Source organism: Anopheles marshallii, chromosome 2 (assembly GCF_943734725.1).
Source record: "Anopheles marshallii chromosome 2, idAnoMarsDA_429_01, whole genome shotgun sequence".
NCBI classification, from domain to species: domain Eukaryota; kingdom Metazoa; phylum Arthropoda; class Insecta; order Diptera; family Culicidae; genus Anopheles; species Anopheles marshallii.
The window spans coordinates 35,291,153-35,313,809 of NC_071326.1; the positions used below are offsets into that span (position 1 = coordinate 35,291,153).

At 47.3% G+C, this 22,657-nt stretch overlaps 6 protein-coding genes across 6 annotated transcripts in view; 2 read left to right on the forward strand and 4 right to left on the reverse strand.

Moving 5' to 3' along the window:
- LOC128710482 (phosphofurin acidic cluster sorting protein 2) overlaps positions 1 to 5,156 on the reverse strand; it is a 33,618-nt gene extending 28,462 nt beyond the window's left edge. The window contains exon 1 of the mRNA XM_053805536.1: positions 5,047 to 5,156. Within this exon, the coding sequence (XP_053661511.1) occupies positions 5,047 to 5,156 (110 nt within the window). The remainder of the gene's footprint in view (positions 1 to 5,046) is intronic.
- Positions 5,157 to 8,093: 2,937 nt separating this feature from the next.
- On the forward strand, positions 8,094 to 9,150 carry LOC128719727 (3-ketodihydrosphingosine reductase). The gene is made up of 2 exons (XM_053813356.1): positions 8,094 to 8,307; positions 8,381 to 9,150. Exons 1-2 carry the CDS (start codon positions 8,094 to 8,096, stop codon positions 9,148 to 9,150), a joined length of 984 nt encoding a protein of 327 aa, XP_053669331.1.
- Positions 9,151 to 10,232: 1,082 nt separating this feature from the next.
- Positions 10,233 to 15,283, reverse strand: LOC128707978 (nuclear pore complex protein DDB_G0274915). Its single transcript, XM_053802935.1, has 2 exons — positions 14,937 to 15,283; positions 10,233 to 14,853 (listed from the first exon to the last, which is right to left on the reverse strand). Exons 1-2 carry the CDS (start codon positions 15,281 to 15,283, stop codon positions 10,233 to 10,235), a joined length of 4,968 nt encoding a protein of 1,655 aa, XP_053658910.1.
- Positions 15,284 to 16,436: 1,153 nt separating this feature from the next.
- Positions 16,437 to 18,056, reverse strand: LOC128719547 (methyl-CpG-binding domain protein 3). The gene is made up of 4 exons (XM_053813174.1): positions 17,914 to 18,056; positions 17,224 to 17,520; positions 16,812 to 16,989; positions 16,437 to 16,748 (listed from the first exon to the last, which is right to left on the reverse strand). The coding sequence occupies exons 1-4, from the start codon at positions 18,033 to 18,035 to the stop codon at positions 16,437 to 16,439; spliced, it is 909 nt and encodes a 302-aa protein (XP_053669149.1). The 5' UTR covers positions 18,036 to 18,056.
- Positions 18,057 to 18,400: 344 nt separating this feature from the next.
- Positions 18,401 to 19,702, forward strand: LOC128707870 (metaxin-1 homolog). The gene is made up of 4 exons (XM_053802829.1): positions 18,401 to 18,469; positions 18,560 to 19,003; positions 19,065 to 19,556; positions 19,628 to 19,702. Exons 1-4 carry the CDS (start codon positions 18,401 to 18,403, stop codon positions 19,700 to 19,702), a joined length of 1,080 nt encoding a protein of 359 aa, XP_053658804.1.
- An 806-nt stretch (positions 19,703 to 20,508) lies between these two features.
- LOC128707917 (vacuolar protein sorting-associated protein 45) lies at positions 20,509 to 22,367 on the reverse strand. Its single transcript, XM_053802875.1, has 3 exons — positions 22,275 to 22,367; positions 22,002 to 22,200; positions 20,509 to 21,941 (listed from the first exon to the last, which is right to left on the reverse strand). The coding sequence occupies exons 1-3, from the start codon at positions 22,365 to 22,367 to the stop codon at positions 20,509 to 20,511; spliced, it is 1,725 nt and encodes a 574-aa protein (XP_053658850.1).
- Positions 22,368 to 22,657: the final 290 nt, after the last annotated feature.

The window sequence follows — 22,657 nt, forward strand, 5'->3', positions numbered from 1 at the left end:
AGTGTCTATCCAAGTTAATTGTTATAGCTTTAAAGAGCCCTTTACGCTGCATTTCAGCACAGCGACCGACTGTAGAACAGCAAATGAAGTGCAGAAGGCAAAGTAATTGGAACACCACCAGAACTTGCAGGCGAACTATCCGATATTATTAATTTTATCCATTGCACATCCCCACACAGCTTTCGCTCCTTACGACAGACCGCCCGTGATGTCCAATTATGCTTCCAATATTGATCATAACAAGCTGGAACCGGGCATTCGAGAATGGAGGGTAAGGGTCATGCTCGACCATTCACCTTCCTGCACCATGCTGTCGTCGTGCTGTCCAACGGTGCCGCATTACATGAACGAACCCCGCAAAGGTTTTCTTGCTGGCACGCCACTGGATGGCCGTTGGAGTTTTACATTGACATCGATCTAACATTGACCGAGCGGGCGAAAAAAACGCCACCCTGCACTGTCAAAACCGTCTCCTTTGTGGGTTAATTCAAATGAGTTGAAGTTCGCAAAAGTTACGCTACCTAATAAGCGGCACAATTTGTTTCCGAAAGCAAACAACCAACCGTTCGTGACCGTGTGGCGATGGACGCGTTCAGAAATGTTGCTATAATTAACGTTTAATTACGCAAACAACTAAGCCAAACTGTCTTCGTGAACATGCATCTTCCATTATCAGAGTGTCGCCCCTCCGGGGGGGGGGGGGTGGAAATGAACTGTATTAACCCTTTGTCAATCTCAGCATAACGCATTAATCAAACACATTTGCTGTCCGCTTCGGCGGTTCGTTCGGTTTCGGGCTACGGATGACGAACAGAACGCCAAGCCAAAGGGCTTGGAATTTCCTGGACTTATTCTAATAAAAATTTTCATTCGCTGCCGGCACAAGAACTTCGTTGCGCGGTAGCATATCAGCATCAACACCGCCATGCGACACACATCAACCGAACGGGGAACGATTCATCATCCTTAATTTTAAACACATTTCTTGTTCGCCCATTCTTCAGACGGTAAGAACCAACCCACGGTATGCGATGGGTAGTTTTTTTTTAAGGTACGATTTATGTTGCAGGCTGGTCGATTAGCCGAAAAACCCTACGGAGCGTGAGAAGCAGAAAGGGAACCGAACCTCACGAAACTGTATCGAAAGCAAACAAAGCAATAATCTTCACCTTCAGCGCATCCCACACGGAAGCCAATCGCGGACCGGAGCGACCGGGACCCTGGTCTTTTTCTCGCCGAGATTAATGCTCGATGTTCTCCCCTCGAAACCGAAAAACCGGGGCGATACTCATCTGGTGCGGATTGTTGTAGTTGGTCGGACGAACTTTTAGCGTCTACAACCCGTGACGTGTCATAGACGTGGTTTATTGCCCCCACTCTGATGGCGGTCGAATACGTGGGTGCAACACGAACTTGAACTTTTCCCGTCCCGAGCATAATCTTCATGGTGTTTATATTTTACGTTGCTTTATGCTTTTCCGTCTGCTGGCCGTCTTCTAGAGGTCCAACGAAAAAAAAAAGGGTCCAACGGTTTTAACTCCCAGTTCACTACCGTACCGGTGAGCAAACCGGAGTAGGGATTGGAAACACAAAAAGAACTCTACGAGAAAGAACTGGCAGCAGCAGCAGCTCGTACAACTATAAACACACCATCAAACTCAACTACGCAGGAACGCAACGGCAGAGAATGATGCAATTAAAATTATAATAAATTACCACGGTACGCATCTCCACGCACGCGAGCGTGGTTCGGGAATTTGGGGCTTGTTTATACAGTATTTTTATCACATCTTTCCGCAATGCCATATAATCTCCTCATCGTTATGGCTGCGTTCTATTACCGGGCTTTTGATGAAAAGATGAAAGCGACACAGCCAAGTCGTTGGTACAATGGGCAGAAATCTGTAGATTTTAGCCCCAATTCACCGCCTGCTCACTGGCAAGGCCCAGCCCGCTATCATCCAGCAACCTTTCCAACAAAACACGCAAGCAAGCGAACGAATTAGAATTAAAAATTAAATAACACTTTCCACAGGAAAGCAACACATTAATTTGCTGACAAACGTCATGAAACGGCTATAAAACATCGCAACGAGAAAGGGCGACGAATAGCGCCGTCGTTCCAAATGGCACGAAACGCAACCACGCTGGTCCACGACCATTGGCAGATTTTTATAAATAGTGTGTTTTCTTCTCTGCAATAAAATATTTTAGGATTCGTGCACCGCCGTCCGATGTTTGGCTTAATCGTACCGAACATCGAATGGATCGTATGGATCGTGCGGAGTTCTTTTTTTCTTCTAATTCCTTGGAAATTATGTCTTAAGTACCTTCCGTTAGGGAGTAATAATCCTTTAGGGAGAGCTTTATATACCCCCAGAACAAGACATGCGACAAGAATAACCGCATACAGCTTTATGGTAGGAGGTCTTGGTCGGGGAAAACATTGCAGGCAATCGCGACATTGAGCATGACGGAAAGGATCGTCTAGGATATATGGCCATTAGCTGCACTACACATGGTTTAATCGTAGGATGATTAAACGGCAGGATTTTAGGATGTTTAATTGTGTTGTAGATTTATTGTTTGACAAAAGATTAACTCATGCAATCCGCACTGTGATAATCGAATCAAAAATTTGAAAAATATTGGAATATTGCGTGATATTTTTTTTATATTCTTCTTCAAGAAATTCTTCTTATGGAAGAATATTCTTCAGGAAATTTTTATGCTGAGGCATGGTTTCACTTTGCCGCATGATTTTTTCTGATCGTTCTGACTCTAAACTTAATGCCTAAAAGATCTTGAGAAGTGCCACTTGCATCATGTGACGATTCTTGAACATTATTAATCTTTGAACGGTTTTCGGCTCAATGTGTCAAATAAATCAAGACAATCATACCCAGCTGCATGCTAAAAACACTATTAGCGTTGAATACCGATAAAGAACGGACCTGGCCGAACTGCGTATCTCCCAAAAAAAGAATAATTCCATCAAGGTTAAGTCTAAATAAGAAAAACAAATCCAAATATAGTTCCATATGACCTTGTTTGTCTGAAATGTCAGTTAGTTTCAGTTCGTTAGAATAAATGCCACAGTGTTCGATACTTTAATTCATTTCCTTTACTTAAATTGCACATATTACCATTCAAACGAATAGGTTTGCTACTTATAAAAACGCTATGGATTCAAAATAGAAGGTAAAAACTATTAAAATATAACTTTAGCTCACCTTTGCCACACAGTTTTAAAACCCAAAAAAAAATGACAAGACAGCAACACAGCGATAATGTTTCATGGAAGAGTACCAAACCCAATTTATGACACTTGTTCTGTTGGGCTAAACTTCCAAAAGTGCCACGGCAGTTTCAACGTTGACCAAGCCAGGACCTAAATATTTTCCCCGGCATTCGTCGGTTAGCAGTCTTGTTGATTGAGGTCAACAGCATCGGAACCGGGAAACAAAGGCACACTAGTCACCGGGTAATCCGCCGGTTTGCGAAAGTCAGGCAACCTTTTTGAAAGGGCTGTCATTCCCCATTTTCCAGGAAACTCATTTTCCTCCTAATGAAAAAGAAAATTCACCAATTCGTGGAAAACCCCATTCCTCACTGTTGAACTATGAACCATCAGTGTAAGGGTGGCGGACAGTAGAGCGCCTTCAGAAAGAAATGAAGATTAAGAGTGGAAAACCATGCACACGTCTCGTCGCTTCTTTACTGGCCCCGGCCCTCGAGAGCACGGCAGAGATTGTGTGTAATAATCATCGTCACGATGAATGAGGGAGTGAGGGGGAATGAATGGAGGGAGCGTGTGTTATGGGTGTCCTTTTTTTTTGCTTGAAGAACACTAGAGACATTCATCCCGTTCCGTTCTATTCTTGCTCAGAACATTATTTAGTACGCTTGGCTTGACTTTCGTTGCTTGTTGCGGCACAGAATATCAAAAGTGAAAATCGCCGTATCTGGGTCAACGACATATTGCCGACAACGACAATGCCCCATGTGATGATTATGGGGGCAGTTGCACGAACGCCGTACTCATAATGAACCAGAATAGAACAGAACGGATCGAAAGGGGGTAGTGGTTATGGTCATTGTTATTATTACTGCTATTCGACTGGGAACCATCGCACATTCTGCGTGATGTGGAAGTGATCTCACCGTGTGCGATGAAATGCCAAGCTTACGGGAAAGCAGCAACACTCCCGTTCGATCATACCAACTTTTTCCGGGATTTTCCACCGGCAAACCAGCAGTATCAAAGTGAAAAGCTAATTCTAAATCATTCACAATTATTCTTATACTTTAGAGAGGGAGATGAAGAGAGAGAGATAGAAAGAGAGCAAATGGAACAATGCATACCACACATTACCTCAGGCAAGGACTTTCAGATGAAATTAGCATCTTTGGGCTACACTGTTAATCCTCTTACTCATCAAACAACTTTCATGTTCAGGGTGCTGCTGCTACGCAATATAATTACAGCGCATTATTACTAGCCCCCCCCCCGGACCAAGCAAACCATGGAGAAGCGGTTCAGGTTGAGATGGAAACTGATTTCCTCGTTCTTTTTTTTTTGCACTCCATCTTCAAACCGGGAAAATGTTCCCCCCTAGAGAGCAATCTCACCTCTGGAGCATAGAAAGAGAGAGAGGGAGCACGAATGAGAGCATAAACTGACCATACCAAGATGCAACCCGGTTTCTTGAGAGAAAGATTAGTAACATTACAATAAAACAGTGTCGATAGAAAGCTGCTGGTCATGGAGGGTGGCGCAATTGCATACACACCCAAACACTTGCAGTTTTGAGTCGCTGCAGTTCTGCTTTGCTTCAGGGAAGGAAAGAGAGCCAGCGCAAGTGATAGGAAGAGAGAGAGAGAGCGAACTTCCGTTGGTTCTAAAGAGGCGAAAACGCTTTCGTGTAGACATGTTCCGCGCGTGCATTTTCCATCCGAAGACGCCATTTGGTATGCGATTTGCGAGCCTGCCTTGCCCAGATGCGTATTGCATCCCACCCCCGATACTACGGCACTTTCCCTTACCTTGGAATGCAGTTCGATGGTGTCCGGTCCACTTCCCAGGCAGCGAACAATTTCATCGGGACGGGTTTGGTCATGGCCATCCGTTCGAATTTCGTTACTTTGTCGGCCATCGCGTGCGATTGTTTTCTGTGCGATGATACGTCACGTTTTCCAATTCACCCTTTAATTCTTCTCAGCACACACATACATACACTTAGAACATTAGCCCCCCCTCAATAGAGGGGCGTTTTGTATGACGGGGAAAATTTTTCACCTTCGGGACGTTTTCTGATAATTACACAATTGGGGAGATGATTAGACGACCCACAAAACAGAGCTGAAATTTTTGCACTAAAACCCAAGGCAATCCTTTCAGGACTGCACCATCGCACTAGGATGCCGGACGGTGATTGTCGGCTCACCAGGAAGGTTCGGCGCGAACAGCATGGCGCGCGGGAACTATGGCAACCGGCTCTCAATCGGTCACTCGCTCGGAATCGCTCACCACCTGCCGGAAGTTTGAAGTGGTTTGGGGGAAAATCTGGGAAAAAAGGCCTCTCGTTCGCTCGCACATTCTCGGTCGGGCACGAACGGGGACACATACACGCCACACACTAAGGACATGGATTCCTGTTTCTTTGCTTGATCGAAGGCAGAGCGAACGAGACACAATCACCAATAACAACAAAGAAATCCTCACATCCTATGATTAGGATTTTTTAACATCTTTATCAATCATCGTCAAGTCGGTTTCCCTTTCTCTTTCCCGCGCACACTGTCACTTTCAAGCAAAAAAAAAAAAACACTTTTGCAGACACGGCTACTTCCGGTTTCGCTTTCACTTTCCGGTTGCCTTTTTATTTTTGTTTATATTTTCTTCCGCTTTATCTTTATGCAAAAACCCTTTCCTATAGCACACGTATTACGGCACACCCACACACACACTGAGGCTCAGGGGGTGGAATTTGGGAGGAGCAGCGACAGCAAAGCCGCTTCTCGCGCAACGACAACAACAACACAACAAAGAAACTCACACACACACGTACACAAGCGCGCGCATAAACTATGCTCGCGGGAAGCATTCGAACATATCCACACAAACACACACAAACAAACACGCCCAATTGATGATCAATGAATGGAAGATGGATGAGAGAAGAAGCAACATCTCTCTACCGTCACGTCACAGTAGGCCGTACACCGAAAGGAATTGTTTTCAATTTCACCCGTCAATGGCCATCACACACAAGCGCAACAGCAGAGAGAAGTGTGAGGATTTGCGGAAAAAGTAAGCAGAAGAGATTAAACAACCAGCCACAATGCTGTTTTGGGGCATAATTGTGTGCGTTCTCAGACCCTTTTTTATCTTTCCAATACGCTTATCACACTGACTAAAATCCTCCCCTTATACACTTGGCGTACTTTCACGGGGGGGTTTTCATGTGGTGCAACTTATCACATCGGGATATGCAACAGGGCCACACTCTCGGTCAGCACGCTAAACAACGCCTGTTCCTCTTTGTTGTGCCTCATCTGTCTGTTCTTGCCGGTGGGAATTGGAGGCAACGAATAAAAAATAATATACCGCAGGTCGGAATCTGCGAGATAAACACACATACACACGCGCCTTTTAATCGAGAAGACTCACACCTGGCTCTGCTCCGAAGGTAACAACGCGGCCAAAATTACTGTCAAAGACCCCAGATATACTGAAGTCACCCGAGCCAGAATGATTTTTCTTACAGCAAACACTTTTCCAACCAACAACCAGCACACACACACCTCCCGGCGGACAAAGATCTGGCCGGATGTCCAACGCCCAAAACTGACTCCCGTGTCTCGTGAGTTTTGCCTTCGGGGCGCTCCCGGTGGTTTTTCGCGGATTCTGTGTGCGCGGTCTTGAATGCTTCTGCACGCACGACGCTCGACTGTTTGCAACTACCCGCAATAGACAGACAGGTTCTCCTACGCCATTAGCTTCGTTTTGCAGAATTGCACTTACATAGCACAATTGTACAGGACAAACGGCACACACGATACACACGCACACCGCAAGTCGATTTGCACTTCTTCACGGGAGGAAGAAAACGGGAACACAATCGACACAATACAGCGTTCATTCGAGGCGAACAAAAAGGCAACCAATCGCACGGTGAGCGCGTGTTGCACGCTTTTCGCCCTCAATTTTGTACTGTTACTTTTTGCACCTGGTTATTAATGAAAATTCTGCATATATGAGGTATAAAGCTCGTACAATATATCCTTTATTTTTTAAATTGATTATAATCTATGAAAAATGCACTTTTATCAGGTGTAAGAATTGTATTGTGCTGTTAAAAAACTGTGGAATAAAATCCAAATATATTTCATATGCCCATAGTTGCGCAAAGAGAGAGCGAGAACACTACACGATCAAAAGCGAGAAGCACGAATATTTTCGCCCCGTAACGATTTGACAGATAGCCAGTCCAATGTGACATACTCCCCACCTTTGCTATGTGATCTTGTCCTTTGCTCGCACAAGATGATTTAAATCAAAAGAAAACACCATAATTGCAGTACTTGATAAAAGTGAAGTGATGATATGTATTTTAATGATCAGTTTCACGCGATTTAATTTGCTAATTAAGGTTAAATTAAAATAAAAGTTTCAATTTTAGAAACAGTGTACGAACCTTGGCATTACAACGGTGTAGTTCGGTCAAGATTACAGTGTAGTAACGATGTTTTGTTTACTTTACAATTCCGGCATCGCTCGAAAAAAAGAATTCAATAATTAAAGCATAATTCCTTCACACAAACAAATTTTAACTATCGTGTCTATCTTTCGTTCTTACAATTCACTTCTACGTGGATTCTGTTAAGTACGGTCAGCGCTTTATCTCTTATCGGCATTTTTAACCAATCTTCTGTCAATCGACTTACTGGTCCAAATAAACATCAATCGAATACGGTTGAGGTAAGGAGTGGTCCCTGATATCATATCTTTTCTATTTTATAAACCCATTTCAACTATTTCTTTCTGTTTTTGTAGACTCCGGCGTTCCAGCAGTCGATTTGAGCACGGAATGAACCATTCCACCGAAATCATTCTGACCATTGCCGGCATTGTGCTGGTACACGGGTTAATTTTCTACTTTCTCACACGAAAGTCCCGACTGATTAAGGGCAAACATGTGGTCGTTACGGGCGGTTCCAGTGGGATCGGGCTGTGGGCAGCGATCGAGTGCGTACGATTAGGGGCGCATGTTACTATCATCGCACGCAACGTGTCCCTTTTGGGTAAGCAACGTCTAATTGTATCTCCCCGCAGCGGAAATAATTGAATAAGCATTGCCTTGTTTGTTATTTTCAGAAAAAGCGAAAGAAGAGCTCGAAAAGAGACGCATCCGTGACACGCAACTGATACAATTCCGTTCGGTGGATCTTTCCAAGAGTTACGATGCGGTGAAGAACACACTGGAAGAGTTGGAGCGAGCGGTCGGACCGATCTACATGCTTATCAACTGTGCCGGTATGGCCATTTGCGGTACAGTCGAGGACACCTCGATCGAGGACGCCCGGAAACTGATGGATGTGAACTATTTCGCTACCTACTTCCCGACCCGCTACGTTTTGCCAAAAATGAAAGAAGCCGGGGACGGAATCATCGTGATTACTGCGTCCCAGGCAGCGCTGATGGGAATTTATGGTTACGGCGCGTACGCTGCCTCCAAGTTTGCCCTTCGTGGATTAGCCGAAACGATCGCAATGGAAGCACGGCATCGTGGTGTTAGTGTGACGCTTGCCCTTCCGGCCGATACCGATACACCCGGGTTTGAGGCAGAAAATCGTTCCAAGCCGGAGGAAACGAAAATTATTTCCGGATCGGGCGGACTAGCAAAACCGGAGCACGTCGGCAAGCGGATCGTGCAAGACGCACTGAAGGGTTCGTTTTTCTCCATTATGGGACTGGAAAGCTGGGTGCTGAGCATTCTGTGCGTCGGAATGGCACCGTGGCGTGGACCATTGTTGTGCTTTGTGCAGTTTTACCTGTTGGGACCGCTGCGGCTAATCGGGCTGGCACTGCAGTGGAACTTCCAGCGGATTATAAAGAACTGTGCCAAACAGCGACAACGTACATGAATGACCAAAGGCAATGAATGGCGGCGAGTGAAAATGCGATGGCGATCAAATTAAATGCAACTGAATCCACCAAAAACCCGATAAAACAAAACAGTTAGCTACTATATTGCACATCCTTTAGGGACTGTAATGTGTGTAATGTCCAAAACACAAAATCGTTGTGCATTAATCTTAAATTTTGATAACACAAATTTAGAAAGAGACTGTTTAAAACTGCATGCACAACATTCACAGCAGTTTAGGAAAGTAAAGCTCTAAAAGGATTGATTTATGTAAACGAGTTCTTACTAAATTCATCGTAATAAAACCATAAACAGTATTGCGTGATGTTAAAAATTCAAAATTTACTATTACCGCAAAAAAGGTTATTTAATTTCTTTTGTTCTGGTTTTCTTATATAATTACACCATCTGTTTTATTACACTTTCATTCCTATTAACCTTCCGTTATTTCCCCCCGTTGCGTCTCAACAATCGTAACCCGTCTTCTTAATGGTTTAATAGATATTTAAATCTAAAGAAGATACAGAAAAATACAAAACGCATATACATTTCACTTTACTGTATAGGTTTGTTAATTCCGGTCCGTAACTGGAGGTTGTGGTTGTAATTTTATTAAATTTTCCTTCCTTTTTATACAAAGTCGTTTCCTGTTCCATATACACACACGCACGTTTCCTACCACCCTGCAATTTTTGACCAATTGAATGGGGACGAGCTTTAGCAACCTTTGTTCGTATCATCGAATAAACGACTTGAAACGACGGCCAACCGTGGATTTATTTGGTAATTCAAGTATCGTGAGTACTAAAGCAATGCAAACCATACACCAACAAGAAAGGGACTATTTGTTGGTTTTTGCTCAAAGAACGTCACCGCGATATGCCGGAACTTAATAGTGTGAGAAGTTAGTAAACAGAGTGCGTGGTTCTGGATTAAGGCAGGCAGGCACAGCGAGGCATTCCGAAACGTTACACGGTAAAAAAAAACTAACTAGCCTCCCCTCGGGGGTTCGCCCTTGCTCTTTACTTACCCACGGTAAACCCTTAACAACGTGTGCTCAACAACGTACCCTTGTTACGGTCACTTAACGCGCCTCGTCGCCACCTTTATTCGCCGCTGGCCAACCGTCGGTCCATTAGGTGTCGAGTTCGTACCGATGCTGAACGTTGGCATAACTCCACCACCGGGCACCACACCCGGACCACCAAAGGCAGGTGGTGCACCAAATGCTGGCGTAACACCGCCCACCATCCCGAACGGCTGCTGCTGCTGCTGCTGCTGCTGACCGCCAAAGTTAAACGCTGCGCCCGGTTGTTGCTGTGGTTGCGGTGCAACGGCCGCTACATTACCGGCAGAGAAATTGAACGGTGACGTTACACCACCACCTGCACCCGGGCCCTGCTGTCCTACCGATGCACCGAACGTGAATGGTCCCGGGGTGGCCGACGTATTGTTGCCGGTGGATGAATTCCCCCCATTTACCATTGCGCCGAATGTGAAGGGTGACGCATTGCCGGCTGGGTTCGTGTTGCCACCCGTTGCTACCGGTGACCCGAACATTGGTGGAGACGATACATTTCCGTTCGTGTTGACGCTACCGATCCCACCGGTGAAGTTAAACGGTTTGGCCGCATTCGAACCAAGGTTAAAGTTGAAACCGCCCGGTGCACTGGGTGTTGCCTGTTGTTGCGGGTTTAGATTGTTTTGTTGCATCGTACCACCGGCATTGGTGTTGGTCGCACCGAACGTGAACGGTTTGTTGGGTGTCGTCGTCTGATTGGTGGTGCCGATACCATTCGCAAGACCTCCACCGGTAGCATTAAAGCCACCGAAGGTACTGCCGGTTACACCGGTTGCACCAAACGTGCCGGATGAGGTGTTGTTATTACTGGATGCAGCGCTGTTGGTCGCACCAAAGGTAAACAAACCTCCGGATGAAGCCGTTGGTGCCGGAGCTGCCGCTGCATTGTTCGATACACTCTGAGGTCCGTTCGGTTGTGTTGCTCCAAAGATGGAACCGGCCACTTGATTTTGGGCGCTTGGAGTAGCAGTACCCGGGCGCTGTGTATTGCCAAAGATGGAACCACCACCGAACGTCGGAACTGGGCCAGTACCGTTCATAGCGCCCGCACCAAATGTGGGCACGGCAGAAGTAGAGGTGTTACCACCGACCGTTCCAGCGGTGTTGTTTGACATGGTGCCAAACATTCCGGATCCGGGCGTAGTACCCGCAGGCGTCTTATTTGCTACCGCACCAAAAGTGAATGGTGTTGCGTTCGTGGCCGTACCAGAACCAGCACCGAACGTGGGTATAACTTGGGAATTTGGTAGTGTTGCAGGCGCATTCGGCTGCTGTTGATGTTGTTGTTGTTGTTGTTGGGGTGGTGTAGCTATACTTTGTTGCGTCGTGCCTGGTGCTGCCGTTGGTTTCGTCGAACCAAATGTGAAAATTCCACCTGTGGGAGCTGGTATGCCTGCTGGAGAACTTATTGAAGCAGCATTGCCAAAGATGGAGCCAGTAGCGGCGAGAGCATTGTTGGGAGCACCATTCGTCGGTGCAGGTGTTCCGGTGACCGCTTTGTTGGCACCGAACGTGAACGGAGATGGTGCACCTCCAGCGGTTCCAGTTCCTGTTGTACCAATAGCACCACCGAAAATGGAAGTTCCCGTCGCTGTGTTTCCAGCAGTGGACGCTTGTCCAGCAACAACCGCCCCGAACATGGACGGTGTGGCGTTCGGTTGTGGTTGTGAAGCTGCGGAAGCGAATAGGTTTGTCTTACCACCGCTATTACTGCCATCGGATGGTGCGCTGCTGGTGGTGGTTGTGGCAGCCCCAAATATGTTTGCTGTTGTTGCGGGCGTCGGTTTCACGCCACCGAACATGAATGGTTGCGATGGCGTCTGGTTTGTAATAGTTCCGCTGGTATTTGATGTTGTTGTCGCTGGTGCCTGTCCTGTAGTTCCGGCCAGTGAACCGAACGTTGGGAATGTTGTTGCAGGCGCCAAGGAGGAAGAAACAGCACTTTTTGTACCGGTCGCCGTAGGGCTGGCCTTCGCTGCTGTTGCTGCTGCTGCTGTGCCAAACGTAAACGCACTGATAGGGGCAGCATTTGTTGCGGTATTGCCACTTCCAAACGTGAATGCCCCACTTCCAGCAACCGGAACAACAGATGTGATCGTGATCGCAGAGCCCACCGTACTGACCGCCGTGCTGGTAAGCAAGGATCCGGCACCGAACGTTGGGATTGTTGCCGATGTTGTTGCGGGTTTGTTGCTGGCAGCACCGCTGAAACCGAAGTTCAACACAGGAGGCACGGCTGTTGCTGCTGACATCGTCGCTGTTGTGGTGCTGTTGGTATTGGTTTGAGGCTGACCAGATGATGAGGACGCTACCGTGGGAGAAACGGGAAGTTTAAAGCCACCGAACGTGGAACCAGCTCCGAAGGTGGGCAAACTGGCACTCGAGGCTATCTGTGGAGATGTGGTTGTTGTTGTTATTGAGGCTGGGGTCGCTGTTTTAGATGCTCCACCCGTGAAGGAGAATGTTGGCGTACTGGTTGGCGTCGCTGTGGTGGTGACCGTGGATGATGTTACCGGACTGCCACCAAACTGAAGTACGGGTGTGGGAAGCTTTCCAGCCGTAGCCGGTGAGAAGGAAATCAAATTCGAGGTGCTTAAAGCAGCGAATGGACTGCTGCTTGATGGAGCGGCAGACGATTGTACCGATGTTCCAAACGTAAATGTGGTTGCCGTGGCAACAGTACTGCTCTGTTCGGCGGCAGTAGTTGTGGTGGGTTTAATCGGTAAGGTAAATCCAGTACTTGCGATCGTTTTGGGTGGCGTTGAAGGAATGGTAGCCAATGTCGCACCGCCAGACCCGAACGTAAACGTTGACGATTTTGCAGCTTCCGATTGTTGAGCGACATTTATTTCGGGAGTTTTCTTTTCGCTTGGTTTCGCAGCAGTCGTTTCAGTGCTGGGCTCCTTGGATGCAGGTGAAGCTATCTTACCAAGCCCGGTATCTTTGATGGGATTGTTTATCAAAGCCGATAATCCGTTTGTGACTGTTCGTGACGAAGGAGGCGACGGTGAACTAACGGGAGTGACCACCGTATCCGCTACAGTCACGTTTGCGGGCTTCGGGGCAACGATCGTTGGAAGTTCCTTGGGCATCGCATCTACGGTATCCTTGGCGGAAGTAGGCCGACCTATACTGAACCCGGTGCGCGATTGTGTAAGTGCTTGCGATAAGCGTGGTTGCGGTGGTTGTTGCTGTTCCTCTTCCTCTTCATAGTCGTCCAGATCGCCGCTTAAACACTTCAACATCACGGTTAGCTTCGATGGGGCCGGTTTCTTGAGCGGATCGCGCGAAGAACTAAACCCGCTCGTACCCAATCCGGACAGGGTTATATCGTTGGGTGATTTTTCCTTCGGCTTCACAAACTGCACCTTTCCGCTGCCTTCACCGTGTTCATCCTCCTCGCCATCGCTAGCTATTATACGGCTGTTGCCTCTAGCAGAAGGTGAGCCAGATTTATCCGCCGACGAGGTTGATATCGCTGTTTCGTACGGTCGGTTAAAGAGTGTTATCTTTGGTGGGGCACGGTGCTGCGTAGGTGCCTGCTCCATCGGTTCGTTGCTTGCACCGCGAACCGGTTGCTTCCAATGGTCAAGATTCGAGCTGGTCCGGCTTGGGTGACCATTGGGTGCCCTTGGACTTTCGCTTCGCCTTAGCGATTCCGGTGTGTTTAGTGCCAAGTTGGAGAACTTCTCTGGTGTGGCAGGCCCGACCATGGTGGAAGAGGATGTTGGCATTGTTCCCATTGTCGGGCTGGACATGCTCATCGAAGTGGCATGATTCGCGATAAAGCGTCGCTCCGCCCGTGGTACCATGATTCGCTTCGGTGTGTTCATCGTCACCAAACTGGAGCTGAGCGAACTGAGAATGTCATTGTTTTTTATGCAAAGCCGCTTCTTTTGCGACTGTTGTTCGCCACCTGAGCTTGGTAGACGGGCCACACCACCCAGTCCGGGTCCCAGTTCTGACGGTGACGAAGGGCTACTTTCCGTCGCCTGTTCGCGGGTTCGCTTCGTTGCCATCCCGTGCGTTCCAATGGCAACGGCTGCCGTCGACGATGGAGGCCCACTGCCGGCCGCATCAAGCTCCGACAGCTCCTGGCACTGCTTCTTGATACGATCCGCGTCCAGTTCCTCGCTGTTAATGCGCTTCCGCGATATTTCCTTCAACGCATCGAGTACGCTTCGGGTCGGTGTCGCTTCCAGCTCGGCACACGGTGTGATTACGCGATTTTCAACGTCCGCCTCTTCACCGCCACCTCCCCCGGTGGGTCCATTCCGGGCAGACCCCAAACCGCTGAACAAAGACGTTTCGCTGGCTGACTCGTTTGTGCTCGGTAGGAGCAACGAACCGCTGCGAAAAATGCTGCTGCGCTTGTTCGTGTGAAAGAGGGAACGTTCCGGTGGCGCTATGCGGACCATACTGAAGTTTCCATTCCGCCGGGACGAACTGCTGTTCGCGTACCGCAGCTCCTGCTTGCGCAACTGCACCAAAGGAAACTGTCCCGGTTTGTTGTACACGCTCGATAGAGACTGGGAACGATTCATCGTTTGTGACTGGCTCCGATCGTAATAGCGCACCAATCGATTCACCAAACCGGGACTTTGCGCATCAGTCAGAACGCTAAAAGAAAGGAGGCAACAAACAAATGCATTCAAAACGTTCAATTTGTCAAGCTCCGCCAAAAACATTCGCCCTTTACTTACCGTGAGTTAACACGGCCAATTCCCGTCAGATTCCCACTGCTTTTGAACAGTGTGCGGTTGTTCAGTAAAGGTGAGGTGGGCCTCCGTTTGGACTGTCCACCGATGCTGGTACCGTTCCAGGCAGAACTGAAGCTGGTGCTGCCGATGTGCGTCGATTCAGCGACCGGTGGTGTACTGAGCGTCCGATCCAAACCCATCGCACTGCCCGCAAAGGAACTCAACCTTGACGGTGTACTTTGATTCCTGCTCGCGGATGACGATGACGGTGGGACGGATTTCATCGTGCTGCTGCGTGCTTCCGCCTGACGCGTACCCGATCTTTCTCGCTCCATCGATCGATCGAACATCGTCCCGCCGCACACGCTCGCGTCTTAACCTTCAAAACACGCACACGACACAAACGACCTATCGCGTTTGTGGTGCTGCAAACCGCTGGGGGCTTACTTGACAAAAGGAAATGCACTTTTGTTGATGCACTAGACTACCGCGCGGTACATGCTTCCTTGTTCCAAAAACGGATCACAAACGGAACGCACATACGCACGCAAACACACACGCACGTACACACACCTTTTGCGCAAACTTGCTTGACGTTTTACGGCGGGAGGTCCGTAGCTTGGATGCTTCCCTCCAATCGATGCGTATGAGAAGGGCACAGATACGCACAGAATAGTTTCGATAATGACCGACCGTGTCCTTTTCACTTTGTCGCTTTGATTAATCCTGGCACTGGTCGTAACTTGTCCCCGCCACTGGAAATTATGCTTGCAAGTGGTGGCTGCTCTAACTATTTTGGTAGAAAATCGCAAAAGTTATGACTCGCTATTGACACTTGGCCCTCACTTTTGACACGCTGTGCTGTGACAGCTGTCAGCTTACTTCGTATGCGTACGGGTTTTTCGACCAAAGCCCATAGTGCGGAAAATTCAAAGTGATGAAAAGCGAACGAAATTATGGAAAAATGTAAGTTTTTTATATTTTAATGTAGATTAGGATATAAATCACGTTGAATGATATTATGCAAACTAAAATTATATCATTAACCAACATACAAAACTTATTCTCCAAGGCTAGAATTGGCTGTAGAAGGAAGCGGTTGAGCAGGCCATCTGAAAACTAGCTTATTCGCATATATATCGATTGTGTTGAATTATCAGATGGTACAGAGCCTTACTTAACTAATGTAATATACTAAAACCAACAGTCCATGCCAAGAATTCCCTCCCGAGGTAGCAAACGCCCGATTATAACGTTCCTGAAGGGATGGAATCGAGAGACCGCAAAGGAAAACCCCGGTGGATATCTTTGTTTGAAAAGTTTCAAGTGTTTGTGTATTTCCATCATGCGGGCGTTGTACGAATAAGTAAAAGGTAAGAATCACGTCTAGCAGTTAAAATAGTGTGTAGGTAGTAAGCGACCGGTTGATGTTGTTTAGGGTTGCCGCTGTTCCGATCGAGGATGTCAGTACTCGCTCTCTCCTAAGGCTGTGTGCGGAAAAGCTTAGGCACGCAGCGCTTCCTGTAGCCGTAATCGGGCGTACTGTACGCGCTCTTCCTGTCGCTTAACATCCTCCTCGGTGATGGTCACGTTCGTCATGAGCGGTTGATGCGGATTAATGAACACGCCGGCATTCGTGTTCAGGGACGTTTTAGATGCCGTCTGGCCAGTTACGGGGAGCGAGTTGTGGTGTAGGGCGGTGGCTAAAGACTGCAGAACCGTCGTTTCACGTATACCCGGCCCTATTGGTCGCAATCGTTTCGGCAGTTCGATTGAACCGATTTCTTCATTGTGTGTATTGCTTGATCCAAGATTCTGTCGAGAAATACATACATTTCAATGGTCAAATGTGTGGAACGCACAAGGTTGTAAGCATACCTCTAAACGTTTTTCCCAGAACAGCTGCTTCGGTTTCACCTGATTGCCGTGCTGGAGTTCGCGTTTCACTTTGGTATTGTCGGGTTCCTGTGATCTTACGACCGTTACCGGTTGCTTGAAGATCGAAGCCGTCTGTCTGATCGGTGGAATAAGCGAGGTGTCCGCTCGCATCGCTCGACTGGACAATACGTGCAAAGAAAAGCAAATAATTAGTATCTCCAAAAGAATCCAAACCGCCAAAAACCATTTAATCCCGCTCACAACAGATAAAAAGCATGCGTAGTAACAACGCTAATCCTACAAGAAAGAAAACATTCAAACCAAAATTCATCATTTAGAATGCGAAGTTTAAGGACTAAGTTCCCCAATGGCCATGGTCTTTTTTCCGCGAACTCCTACTAATGGCAACTACCTGTAATCGTACTGAGATGGTGGTTTCACACCACAACCGGGGCTGATCGGTGTTGCATTAAGTGAATTGCTTCCACCGATTGGTACTGATGGGGGCAACTTCCTGCGCAGGGCGCTGCTATTTGGATGCTGTAGCAGATGATACCCCGGAACCTGGTGTGTGTTCAGTAGCTGTGCTGCGGCCACCGAGGGCGGTGCAATAATACGTCCAGCCTGATAATCGAACGTGGACAGATCGATCGTATCGCCGAGTGCGCGGGCAAGTTGTGGTTTACTTTCGATTCTCTTCCCAGATGGACTTCCAGTGCGGAATGTATGCAGTGGGAGGTTGTTAAGGGGAACGGGGGAGTTTGGACGAAAGTTGTAGCATAAATAGATAGCACGGGAGCGCGATTCCAATGGTGAGTTCCCTTTTGCTAACTTGAAATTTTGGTTCTTGCCAATTCGTTTATAATTTGGTAGAAATAGGTTGAAAGCAAGCCAGTGTGTCGGTAGTTAGGAATGTTTTCTCGAGGAAGAGCCCAATTCCAAACCGATTACTTCGAGTGAACCAGCACTTTAAATCCACCTTCAATCAGCGACGATACACCGCGAGTGCCAATTAAGCAACTTAATTTTGAACAACCAATGCAAACTAACCCGTAACTGCACGCGATTCAAACGGTTTGAACGGTACGGCACATTGTCTTACCTGTAGTAATACACATCCACTTTTCCAGCCGAAAGGCCTGTCTTGCGAAGTACCTCTTCCCGTTGCCATCCCTTCGGTAGGGCAACGCAATCGTTTCGCTTCCGTTCGATGGACACGTTCATGGTTCTTTTGAATGGTGAATGGTTTTCAAACCTCCGAAACACGTCTTAGATTATCACGGATTGTGAACGAAGTACTGTATTTTCTGTACAAAATACCACCAGCGGAACACAGCTAGCGTTGTTTGTTTGTTTGGCTCGGAGCAGAACTTTCTTCTTTCTCTTCGCGCTGCTTCGCTTCGTTTCGTTTCGTTTGACAGCTGTTTGACAGCAAAGAACCGATCGCCCTCTGGGAACGGTTCACCGGAGGATGAGAGTTGCACAACGCGTAAACACACATTTCTGCATGTTAAAAAAACGTGAGTACATAAAATCAAGACTGGCAACCGAAAAGCATATTGTGGTTCGAGCGGGATTTTATCCTCAGGATGGAAATATTTGTTTATCGCGGCGAATGGGGACTTCCATCGATCGATTACGAATGTAACCGGCTGTTGGTAAGCACTACCGTACTCATTCCAACCGAAAGTTGCTTACGAAACATAATCGAACACTTGCGTCGGTATGTCGTGGTTTTCTCTTTGCAGGCATATCTGAAATTTTGCGGTGCGAAAATAACGGTCAACTTCAATGGGAATCCATTCAGCTCACCGAATGGTATGCTACCGTACATGATAGCGGACGGGAAGAAGGTTGCCGGATATGGACGAATAGTGGAACATCTGTCCGCTACCGGTATAGGGCCACCGATGGCAAACAAGACCGCCGGCGAGGGAGATGTAACCCAGCATGCTACCCGTATTAACGGTCATATGCAGTATGTCCAGGATCATTTGCATCCCTGCTTTATGTACATGCTGTGGGGAGATCCAAAGAACGTGGACACCACCCGCACGGTGTATGCGAAACGCATTCCAATTCCATTCAATTTTTATTGCCCCAGAAAGTATGTGCAGCGGACGAACGATATCACGCAATCGTTGGCAGGATTTTCGTTAGAAGATTCGATCGAATTTCACGACGTGTCTGAGGTAAGATGATGCAAGTTTATCAATTCTATTCGCCACTTATAAATCTTGTGGGCCATTGTAGTTCCAACATAATGCTAAAACCTGCCTAAACTGGATTGCAACAAAGCTCGATGATAACCGCTGGTTTGTCGGTGACAGCCCCACGGAAGTGGATGCCATAATTTATGGTTATCTATCGGTTTTACTAAAGCTCACCCTACCAAACAACGTGCTCCAGAACCACATCCGACAGTGTCCGAAGCTGATGCAATACGTGGAACGAATAACGACAACGTACTTTGCAAAGGAAGGATACAACAGTTTTACTGCATCGAAAAGCAGCAATGGTAGTCAACAGAAAGGTTCCGGCACGGAAACGCCAAATGATGGCAGTTCTTCATCATCCTCTGGTGAACGATCGGAGAAGAAGAGTGAGAACGATACCAAGTTTCATACCGGTCAGCAGCAAGATCCGGACGATGGGCCGAAGGAAAGGCGGAAACGCTACATTTTATCCGGTTTGGTTGCGGCAGTTGCAATGGTAGGATTTGCCGTGCTGAATGGTATTTTGACGGTACGTAAAATGGACTGTTAGTTATGGTGTATTTACATTTTTTAATTCGAAATGCTTCTTTTCGTCTCTAGCTCCCTAGTGAAGGAAATCATGGTAATTTCATACATTACGATGATCCGGGCGACTATGACGATGATGATAATTAGGTAGTAGTGTCCATTATGGTTCCCACTGCCATTGTTATGTGCTCGTTGCTACGGCTTCGGGATAGAATCGCTTCAACCGAATGCTTACAACGGTCTAAGTAGCATTTTACCCCGGGTTACTTAGATCGTTTTCAACGACTTATAGCAGCAGTAGTTTGAAACAATTACCAAATTGAGAGCGGTTTGCTGAAAGTGTGAAGAAAAATCACCATAAAGAGCATGTTCGTTACACTTAAATGCGGTGTAGAATTTATTTGTTTTAAACCTTATGTCACAGTTATGTTATTTCACTTTATCTAGATACGGCTTTCCTCGGACGAATAAATAAGCGAGCCAAGATACTACTTATACATACACATCTTACGCACGCGCACACACCAAAGCCTGCCGGGAAGTAGTATACATACCAACAATCAGAATGATGTGTAAGGAATGGTGTTAACTAGTGTTGGGTGAATCTGATTCAGATTCAGGAATCTGAAAGACTCTTTTAACTAAATGAATGAATCTGAATCTCTATTGTGAAGATGCATGAATCCTCAAAGATTCGTGTGTTCTCAAACAGTTAACAATCCTCCAGGATCCATATGTTCCCAAAATTTAAACATCCAGAAAGATTCGTGAATCCTCATAGTTTCTTGAAGTTTGGAGAATCGACCCGTGATTTGTATGACTCCTCACTGAAAATTCATATGAATGACTCATCTCAACAGATTCACTAAGCACTAGCGTCAACGATGATAGGTTAAATACGATCTATGTAATCTTGTTTGCTAGTATTAAAAGGAAGCAGCACCCATTTACCTCTAAGCCGTCCCAGCCGGTGCATGGTGGAATTGTTGCAGCGAGCGCGAATGTTTAAATGGCACTCCAACCGTAGCGGCAAGCACTTCCTCGATGAACGATTCCGAGTTATGGATCGTTGTGCCACCGAGCACGATCCGGTAGCCTTCCTGATTGTATCGGTGAACTGCGAGTGCTTCCTCGTACGTTGCACCACCGACGATGAATACGATCACTTCCGCAGGTGGTCTCCGGAACGGTACCTCGTTGCCCATTATTGGATACTGCGCATCGAGCGGACGTCCCTTGATGATCTCCTCGAGCGTTCCCTTCAGCACACACTCGTGCTGGGCGTACACGTTTTCGACACCCTTCAGCTCCTTAATTAGATTACGTGTCAGCTTCACTGCATCGGTTATCTTGACCGTGTTGAACAGCTCCTGCCGTGCCACGGTACTAATGTATTCGAGCATCCGGGGCGCAATGTGTGGCCGGCCGCCACGATCCTGCAGTAACTTGAGCAAACCGGACGTGTCACAGTTTGCGTGCCGTTCGTAACGCATCGCGTACAGTAACACGAGACGCAGTGCGTTGGCGGTACTGATCTTGCCTTCCGATACGAGCCGCTTTACCCGTTGCAGCTGGGTCGAATGATCAGCCCGGCAGGCTATTTCCTGCTCCAGTTCGGAAACCTCGAACAGCTGCTGCTGGCCGACCTGTACCGATAGTTCGCTGATTAGCACGAGGTGCTTCGTAACCGTGCCGGACATCTTCCGGAACTGAGGGTACGTTTCGACAAAGTTCTTCATATCGGCAATGCTTTCGATCTTGCGCTGATCGTTAGCCTTCTTCTGGAACTCGTCCATCAGCACTTTGATCGTGGTGGCAATCTCGCCAAAATTTGCATACAAGTTGTTAGCGTAGAATTCATCCTGCTCCGTCGAGAGGACCACCTCCTTCAGGTCCTTCGGTACACCTGCAACTCTCGACAGGTCCACTCGCTGCTTATTGATTGTGAGTAACTCGTGGACCATTGCCTGATACGTCCACTGGTTAAGTAGAGGCGTGATCGGGTCATCTCGTCGATCCAGTATGAGCAGGAGCGGTGGTGCAGCACCGTCTTCCGGTGGCCGAAAGCTAAAGAGTGCCGTCTCCTTATTGATCGTTTCGTGCACCTTTTTAGCGAGCGTTTGGGCTGCGGTTGAGCCGGACCGATAGCGAATAGCCGGACGAAACTTGAACGATAGTAGGACGCTGACCAAACCCTGCGTGGAGCGCTCTAGTGCTTCTGGGTTCCAGTTTAGCGCCTGCAGACATGTTGGGATGTGCAGCGAGAAGAGGTTCGGATTGGCCGGCAGATAATCGGCGTAAATCTCCTTAAAATCTTGCACGGATTCTCCTTCGTCACTTTCGGCAAGAGTTTTTATGTCCGTCCGTGGGATAATGTTGCTGAAATCTGTTCCGAAAACATGTATGAATAACGTACGTATGGGGGGGAAAGTTACAACACGCATACATATGTAATAGGAGCCAAACTTTGGACTTTGAAGTTCCTGCTGCAGCAAGAAGATGTTATCCTTCGTGGGGCGTACAAATACGATGCATTTCAGATACTTCAGCTTTTCATTGGAACGCATCGAATCGAGTCGTTCGAACAGGAACACTTCCTTTTGCAACATCTCCGACTGGGCAAAGGCCATTGACACGATACTTATCTGGTTGGTACGGGGGTAAGGTTACGATGCAAATTAGTCAATTGTCTATTAGTGCTACTTCTAGTGCTGCTTACCGTCTCCCGGTCCATCATGAGTATTTTCATGCCTGGTCCGGCATCCGAGATCATTTTGTCAATGTACATCTGTATCGCACGAATTACGTTCATCTTTTTAACACAGTTTTCTTTCTTTGGAGCCTTGCAACAGGCAGAAACTGTACTCAAGCGTGGATCTTGAATTTATCCACGCACGCAAACGGTAAATGTTTCGCTTCCAGCTGGTACCTTCCTTACACCAGTGCTATTATTGACTTTTTCTCGTTTAATTTTCCTGCTTCCATTATCAGTCCTAATTTTGCTGGTGATACAGCTCTGTTTTGACGTTGACTGATCGCCCCATACCAGACTGATGAGACGTTTCCGGAGGGGTTTGATTTAAATCTTACATGTCGATGTCG